This window comes from Haemaphysalis longicornis, unplaced genomic scaffold (assembly GCF_048455015.1).
Source record: "Haemaphysalis longicornis isolate Haplotype H1 unplaced genomic scaffold, Haemaphysalis longicornis Haplotype H1 scaffold_9, whole genome shotgun sequence".
Taxonomy (NCBI): Eukaryota; Metazoa; Arthropoda; class Arachnida; order Ixodida; family Ixodidae; genus Haemaphysalis; species Haemaphysalis longicornis.
The window spans coordinates 66,894,860-66,904,058 of record NW_027526460.1 but is presented as its reverse complement, the minus strand read 5'-3'; the positions used below and the strand labels follow the sequence as shown (position 1 = coordinate 66,904,058).

The 9,199-nt window shown below is 44.8% G+C and overlaps 1 protein-coding gene across 1 annotated transcript; it reads left to right on the top strand.

The window, feature by feature from the left end:
• The first annotated feature begins 3,858 nt into the window (after positions 1-3,858).
• On the top strand, positions 3,859-8,924 carry LOC144153829 (uncharacterized). Its single transcript, XM_077685559.1, has 3 exons — positions 3,859-3,956; positions 4,663-4,794; positions 6,617-8,924. The coding sequence occupies exons 1-3, from the start codon at positions 3,891-3,893 to the stop codon at positions 7,973-7,975; spliced, it is 1,557 nt and encodes a 518-aa protein (XP_077541685.1). The 5' UTR covers positions 3,859-3,890; the 3' UTR covers positions 7,976-8,924.
• The last annotated feature ends 275 nt before the right edge of the window (positions 8,925-9,199 follow it).

Genomic DNA, 9,199 nt, shown 5'->3' with positions numbered 1-9,199 from the left:
TGAAGTAACGTGCGTTCGGTGTTTGCCACTGCTACGTTGACGCTGCTTCACCCGCACCGCTACCGCCCCTTCCAACCATTACCCCTTATCAATGATTACGCTTGATGATGATGCTTAGCTGCTTCCCCTTTGTAACGGAGTGGCGTCGCAGAGCGATTTTAGTCGTAATGCCACTGCACGATCACCTCCCCCCCAAAAAAAACTTTATGAAATTTTTGTGCTAGTCTCACTTCTTTGTTCGTATGTCTTCCCGGATTCTCCTCTACTGTTTTCCTACCAACATTCTAACCTTTTTAAGAAACCTCTTCTGCTGTGGAATTCACTTTCCCGTTTGCCTTAAAGCCGGTTCATGACGCGCAGCGACATCTATGGGGTCGTTTAAGAATGTGTTTACGTGCTTCTTTTACTCTGTTTAAACAAACTCGGTGTATATGCAGTCCACAAATTTTAACTGTTTGCTCTAAGCAGGGCAGTGGTGTTTAATCACAGCCATTACCAGCTTGAGCCTGTATTTTCGCATGTGGTTGTCTGGACAGGTAATATAATAAAGAAAACTCTCGTTGTTTAGGGGTACGTTTCCGGATATAAATCGCATGAGCCAGGTTCAAATCTCCAAGGAGACAGCTTTTTTTTCTTTTAAATTGTTGGTTCTACTTAAAATAAATTTCCTTTTCTCAAGCGTGATATTTATTTACGGTAGATTTGTGCGTTATAAATGCCCCTGCGCGGTGTTCTGGTTTGGTCTGTGCTTCATCCAGTACCTCGATAAACGCTCGCTTTACTGCGAGAGATATAATTAACTCCTCCACACCTGGTTTTTTCGCACATTTGCATGGGGTTGCGCCAGAGCAGTTTTCTGCCTGCACGGTACTGCCGGATTGTCCTTTCGCCTAGCCATATAAAGGTTCGCTGCAAGCGTCATAATAGCCCCCCTCCCCTCTTTCCAGACATGATGAATTACCATGGGGCTCTCTCTAAGAGCCTGCCGGAATTACCTTACTGGTCGCATCTCAACTTGGGCACTACCAATACCCGACGACTCCCTAAACTGTGTTTTGCTGGCATCGTGCGAACCCTTGGCCGCAGGTATTACCGCACGAGGCCACGTACACTAAAAACTGCCCCACCGTCCAATAGCAAGTCATCTATTCTCTCAACTGCCGCAGCTCTGATATTCCAGCCGACATTCACCTATTGCGCCGAGAAGTCTAAGCACAACTTTCTCGATTCGAACCTTCCACACATACAAATAACAACACTACAAAATCACCGTTTTCTCCCGCATGTTTGACTCACAATACGAACTTCTGTACATGTCAACACTGTCCAGAATTAGGTCTTTCCTAACATGGAATAGCCGCTTGTCTAAACACACCTACTCGAAACCTGCTCGTTCCCCCGTAATATTCCACCGAAGCTGTGGTTGGGGCTGCCTACCAGCTCTGCTGTATCAATAAACCATATGGTAGTAGGGATTGCCCATCTTGTCAGCAGGAACATAGTATACCCGACTGATGACGCCTCTTAACGAGACAGCCTGTAAACACCCCAGTTGCTGTCTCAATATTTTTATTAATCGATCTTTTGCGAATGTTCGCATTTTCGTAGCCTACGCACACACACGCGCTTCCTTCATAAATTCTTTTCACAGTTTCTTTTCACAGATTGAGAATAACACTGGCGACGATTTTCGTCATACAATTTATCGTGTGTACGCAGGAGGGGGGCGGTGCTTAATACCTTTACAGTATGTGGAGAAATTCCGGTGCGCATACTTCTTGTTATTTCTCTATTTCGTTGCTTTATCTTTGTAAAAACCAAGCTGGAACCTCAAACAGCCACATTCTTTTGTTCCTTCAACAACTGAACAGGAAAACGATATCGTTTTGAAAGAACGCTTCAAGAAAGCTGTTGAACGAAACGCCTGCCTCACTAGCAACTCGCCACATGTCATTGTTTTCTTTTGTTATGTCACACGCACGAGCGCGGTACAAAAGCACTGCTTTCTCCCACTCTAGGTTACTCCCGCATGATCCTTCTCACTTCACTCTCTGAGTTCACGTTTCCAAGCCACCTTTTTGAGGTATGTCATCGAGATGGAAAGTAAAACACAACAGTGGCGGAAGGCACGCCACATGTCGGGAGAAAACAAGAGGAAAGAGGCGCGGAAGAGGGCAAGCACGAGGCGTCGAGAGTGACAATCGGGCCGATTCCGCCGGGTCACGCACGCCGACACCGATGTGGCCAGTGGAGAAGGAGGAGAGGAAGACGCAGCTCGGAAGTCCGGGACACGCTCGGATCCTCTCCGGAGAGAAAGGATGCGCCCAAGGGAGAGTGGGCCGGAGAGAGGATTGCACTATAAAGACGTGCCGCGGGCACTTGTGTCTCGTACCGCTCTCGTTCGCCATTGGGACCTAGTCGAGCGGTGTGGGCAGTTTCACAACACCGGTGCACCGCGCTTCCGACGAAAGATGAGGCACTTCAGGGCAAGCGCCGGCGCTTGGATGCTCCTGGTCTTCGGTGAGCGACGCTTTCATCTCCCTTTGGATTACCGGCCGATGACTACACGGATGTGGAGCGAAGGACGAAGACGACAACCTTGGTCTTATCAGTAGATATCACTCGAGTGTACTGTGAACGGAAGCACCAATAGGAACTTCTTTATCGACTTAAGCATTGCAAATCCTTTCACACATTTACTAATCACGCATTTCTGATGGGGGCGAAAAGCAATAACGCCAGTGTGTACAAGATTTCGGCGCACTTTAAAGATCCCCAGGTGGTGAAAATTACTCCGGAGCCCTCCAGTGCTTCCACTACGCCGCGCCTGAGCGCCGGCGTTGCGTCGGCGCGTTAAACCCTGAAATTAATCACTCAATCAAGCAATTTAACTAATCTGAAGGCCACCGCAGACAGATATGTACTGTTATGTGTGAGCGCGTTCAGGCATGTGATTATCATGTCATTTTATCGTTCGTAGAAGCTCGACGAATTTTCTGTAATTTCCTTTTACTTCTGACGTTTCTGTAGCAGCCAATTTTTATACGGTTATTTCCATCGACAATATTTACAGATGTAAAATCGTAAGACGGCAACCCCATTTTCTTCAGCTGAGATGTGGCTGCCTAATTACATGAATCAAAGAATTTTTGTTTTTAATGTGATGTTTGGGAGGGGGTATTGCGTTAACTCTTGCATTAAAGTATGAAGTGTTTTCATATAAAAGAAGTGAACATAGGAGAGGGTTTTGTGCTAGCGCAGTGTGCAAGAAAACTAGGTAGGATACAGCTGTTCGGAGATAGCGAATACTTCACTTAAGTTGCATCGTTCGTTAAGTTGCATCGTTCGTGCTGAAATCCTGCACGTTTTGAACCAAAATCTCGTATTAGTTACGTCTTCGATAGATCTGGATAGACTCCGCCAAAAGTGGGAGGTATCTTGAATGGCATTTCTGCACGGCAGCAAACAAGATAAGTTAGCCACACTATGTGAATGAGTGTTCTGCAGAGACAGCTGACCTGCATTCTTTTACACAGAATTTAAAATATTATACATGTTGTACTGCTATCCTCTTGTATTGAAAGCTTATTAACGAATTTATTTATAAATCAGCTGCTTACATTGTTCTCGAATAGAAAGATATTTGCGCATATATCAAGAAACGAGCCAGAGAATAACCACATTGTGCAGTTGTTTCCCTAAACAAAACAGACTGTCAAAAACCAATTACTCCTAAACATTTATTAGTCCATTTGCAATTACCACATTGTGCTCGATATAGTTCACGAATAAAGTCAGCTGCAAAAAATATTTATATTCGCTAAAACGTTTGCATCATGCTCAGTTTTAGGCTACAAAATTATATACATCGATGAAAGAATGCGATCGAAATGTCTAATGCTCTGTTCGGCATTTTCGTTTCAGGTGTTGCCACCGCATGTGCGGCTAAAAGAAAGGTATGTAGAATTTTTTTTGTTTCCAACGTGCGTACGTTCTGTGTTCTAGAATGAATGCTTCACCAAAATCGATGATTGCGCAGTGAGAGCGACCTAGAAACACGTAAACGAGTCCAAAAAGCAGATATGTGGGTTGTAGTTTTTTTTCTGATGAAATTACCCACCGCTTTTTATATTCCTTGTGTTAATAATTTCGACTTTGCGCGTGCTGCATTGACGTTCCAAATCACAAGCGTATCCCCCTAAGTTTAGCACTGGGCCAAACGGGAAGTCCTAAAACAAAGATGGCCACTTCTTTATTCTAGCTAAAACCAACTTAAACTTCAGCGCCCGAGTGCTTGTCGATTGGTTAAGTTGTCGGAAGTTTACGACGAAATGATAACTTCGCAAGTGCAATAAATTACGATTCGTTGTAACGAACCAATTTTCAGCAGTACTTGAGTTTCTGATAGAGAGAGAATGTCTAAGTGCTTCTACGCGCAGTTTCTTGTGCTCGAAGTTGACCACCCGAAAGGGTTGCAGTTATTGCAAAACTTCTCGCTACATGACCCATCGTAGAAAATGTATAGCTTCCGTACTAAACCAAAATAAAAATTGCTACAAAGTTGACTGTTTTTAGGGCCATACATTCGCTGTGCGTATCGAACATCACCACCCCATAACGGAGCTCGTCAGTACCGGTGTATTTAAAACTGATATGTTGCAGGGGAGGACGGCGTTGTCAAATGGCAGACCAACCGGAACGGCTCCGGCAAACGCGGAAATACCGGAAACTGAATTCCGCTGCAGCAACCAAGACTACCCGGGGTACTTTGCCGACGTTGAGACAGATTGCCAGGTGAGTCAGAGGCCATTGTTCCGCAATATACACGAACACGATATAATTGATGTGCGCACCACGTTACAATAGTGATGAAGACCCATACTCTTGGATTCCTTCAACTTATCTTTTTGGAGGATAAATATTATTGACAAGTTTCAAATCCGCAGGGAGGAATAAAAATTTGTTGATTGTTGGCTCAGTTCAAAAATTTGAATTGTATTTTCACGAAAATAAAAACAGCTCTAGGTAACGATGTTACTTATGAAAGCCAAAAAAAGTTTTTCGCAAGAAATGCTAACAAAACGCGGTCGAGCAGACAAAAAAACAATGTTTTCACTCGCACGATGTTTATAGGTGATAAACGCTAGCAGTGGCATTTATGGTGTTCTAATTAAACCCAACGAAAATTTTTTTTCACTATAAGGTAAATGCAGCACTCGCAGCGTTATCCGGTATGACTATTTCCAGTGACGTGCTTTGATATTGAAGCTTACGTTTCCTGTCTGTAGAAATGAAACTAACTTAACTGCCGGATGGTACACAAGTATTTACCAAAAGAATAAAAATAAAACTTCGTAAGACTTCCATTAGTCAGTGCTCGCAGCTTAGTATAGGGAAAATGCTCTATTGTATGCCTGGTCTGCAGTTCTTTTTATATATTGTTTAAGTTCATCCCTTAACCCTCATTTTTCCTTAAAATTTCCCAGTTCACGGAAAACTTATGGAAGAAATTATGCTTCACATTGTTACCATATTCCCTCACTACCTATGTCAAGTTGGCGGGAATGCGAGAAAACATTGCTCTTTGCGGTAAATCGACGAAAGCCACATGGTACCATAGGCAATTTTTCCTTAAGCACAATAGGAAAAATTTTTTTTAAATGTTTCATCAAGTGCAAATTTAATCTAATTTTCCTCCTAATAAGCTACGTCGGGATGTTATCTTCTCGATTGCTCGATGAGGTCCCGCCCACGGTTTCTTACCTTGGGACCTTCTCTTTTATACTTACATTATGTAATCGCACATTACTGCATTTTTGAAATAAACTTTGAAACTTTGAAACTTATATCAGACGATATATTGTATATCATATTTCAAACAAAAAAGTTTCGTCCCCATTATTCCCAGCCATTTTAATACCAGCAATCTACTCTAAAGCTCTCAGAGACGTGACCACTCAGAAAAAAAGAATTTTATAAGAAGAAACCTTGATTTTATAGGATCAGGAACGTATTTTACTAATGGTGAATTGGCATAAACGTACTAAACACTGAACTTATTGTGTACGCTATTAAGAATTTCTTATTTACTTCATCTCAAAATGTAAAGGAGCATGACTTACTTTTTTGCACTATGATTTCAAGCCAACGTACGTTGATTGTTGCTTTCATCTGCTTGAAAAAGTGCAATGGCTGAGCCTTTCCCGCGAGAACAATGCACATTAGAATTTTGCATAATAGTAGGACATCCTAACCATACTCGAACTGAGCGGTTTTAAGTTGTATCAGCAGTTAAAATAAACCCAAAAACAAAGCATCTATCAATGGTGCAATGAGGTGTTTAATACATGGCCGTCTGATTAAAGTTGCTCACTCTATTTTTTTCGTGTAAATATTTTTTACCTGCAAGATTATCGACGTCTGGATACAATGGAACCTCCTGTCTTGCTTGAGACCTTAGAACTTTTTAATGCAGTTTACAGTAGTAGCACGCGTATGGACTTCAAGGTACCCAGAAACATTGCTTAATGGCTGAAAGTATAAATTGTAGAGTTTTTACGCCTTGTAACAAAGAGGAGTCCGTCCCGTACCTACAGTGCATTATTTTTTGCTCCAGGTGTACCACAACTGTCTGGCTGACGGCCGCAACTCCAGCTTCCTCTGCGTCAACGGCACAATCTTCAACCAGCGCAACTTTGTGTGCGACTGGTGGTACAAGTTCGACTGCCGCAAAGCTCCCAGCTTCTATCACCTCAATTTGCAGCGGAGCAAGAAACCTGGCAACACCACCAAACCCAGTGAAGGCTCCGTTTCCGTGGCTCCTCCGCAGTGGACCTCAACAACTCCTCAAGTATTCCCCGTCACCAAACACTCCCGAGACAAGGATGCGCGACCGAAGACTTCCTCCGCGCTTACGTCACGACCGAGCAAGTCTCCTACTAAAACAACTAAGGCCGTCTCTAAAACATACCTGAAAGCTCCCGTCAGGACGCACGAACCACTAACCTTTCAGCCTGCCCCTCCAGTTGGCGCAACCACAAATGGCAAGAGCAAGCCAACGACTTCTACAACGGCAGCGCCGACTACTCGGGAACGTAGCTCCTCCTCGCGCGGAAGGGCGCAGATGAGGATCTTTGCCAAGATTAGCCAAGGCCAGCAACAGGAGGAACCACGCGCACCGAAAAGCAAGCCTCGACCCAGCGAAGAACGTGAAGAGCGTGTAAGAGACGACTTCCCTGCTTTTAACGGCGATGGAGACATGCACCGCGGCGCCGGTGGGGGCGGTAACATCCAGGAGTGGTCCAACGTCGGCCCAGTATCTGGTCGGAAGGCCGTGACGCGCGTGCAGTTCCATACCTTCTCCGCCACGCCCCCGCGCTTCGAGCCACCACTTCCGGAAGTGCCTCGGGAGCTCCCCGTCAACTCTAGGACGAGCATGCTCGACGACGACTTCTACCGTCAGGAGGATGCCGAAGTTGACACGGGCTTCCGTGGAGGTGAGGTAGAGGACGTCGAGGTACCAAAGGAGGAGGAGTTGGACCGCGTCTCCCTGCCACCCGTAACCGAAGCTACGATAAATCAGACTGAGCCACCTCAGCAAACCGTTCGTCAGGTGAAATCTCAGCCTAAGATTCCTTCTCAAACTGCCGACGGCGGCTGGCGTGGAAAGAAGGAAGCCTACCCAGGTCTCCAGGACAAGAAGCGGCTGTTTTATAGGTTCCAGCCAAGTGAGCCTTTCGCCGGTCACAAGGCTTTGTCTTTCTTTGGTAGGCCTCGAGGGCGGTTTATGCCAAATAATGATCTCAGCAAATTACCTCACCTGGTGTCTGTGAAGCTGAACAAGGTGGAAAAGAAGGAGCACGAGTACGCCATCAAGCCTCTCCTGCTCTCAGTAAAGCTGGACCAGTCGTCTGAAGTGTTCTCAAGACCAGCCACAGGAGCCCCTCCTGGCCTGTGTTTCTGCCCCTGCCACTAGTTATCATCATCGGAAGAACTCATTTCGAAAGCAGCGATTGTTTTCCGAAAGTTGAGTAAAGATAGAGCCAAATGGTTGCAAAAGTTCTGGAACAGTTCTGCCAGAATTCACCGTGAGGCGGTACTTCTAAGCAAGTTCACGAACATAAATAACATCACGTTAGTGGACCCATCCATACTTCCTAGCAACAGAGCTTTGAGGAAGAACAGTTAGAAAGTGCGAGGAGTATTTGTGCTGCCTTCTTGAAAATCGTTTAGATAGAAGAACCGTCAATTGGAGCACTTCTATTGCGTGTACAGCTTTTCTAGAATTTAAAAGGGTTAATTCTGTCTCAAATTGCATACTAGTTGTTAATGCCCTTGCAATAAAATGACTCATTAACAGAAAAGAAAGAGCATTGAACACATCTATAAACAAGGACGTGTTAAAAACAAATACCAGTCCCAACGCCTCCTTGGAACCTGTTGTGTGAAAGATAGGATAATTTCTATACAAATAACCGATAGAGTATGCGATTGATCCGGGGACCTATTTATTGCCTAATTCTACGTATTCGGAAAACATGAGTCGCTGTCTGAAAGTATGAATGAGTGATTCTGTAAATGGCGAAGTACGGAAGGTGTGCTCTGATTATTCAGTGGTCACAGCAAAATCATAAAACTACCAGCGTGTTAGGTTTGGTTGTCCCTATTCATCCGATCTTAAAAGCGGTAAAATAAACGCTGCACAAAAAAGGCAGCTTCAGATGACAGCGGATCTTCTATGTGCATCCGTGTATTTCTTCCGTCACTTCTGGCGGTATTTTACACAAGAAACATTGCACTCATCGCTGACGGCAGGTTGCACCGAACTTTAAAAAATCGCTTTAAAAGTCACCCTGTACAACTATTCACATTGTCTTCGTACGAACGAAAGTGAAAAGAGCGAACGATGTATGTGTGTTGAAAATAAAAACCCGTTTACAAAAGCACAGCGCGCCATCGCCTAATCTCTTCTCCTGGATTACACTCGCCTGCCTAAAAAGCGAACGTTCTTATGGCTTTTCTGCGTTCTTACGGTGCCTGCTGCTCCTGCTACTGCTCCTTTTTGCCCGCGTGCGCCACTTGGTTCACCTTACACCAGACACGGCCGCTCGATGGTAACAAGATCCCATCGAGCGGCCGTGCACCAGATAACGGTGTCGTCCCCCTACCGTGCCAGACGGGCGGCATTAGAAAGGAATTC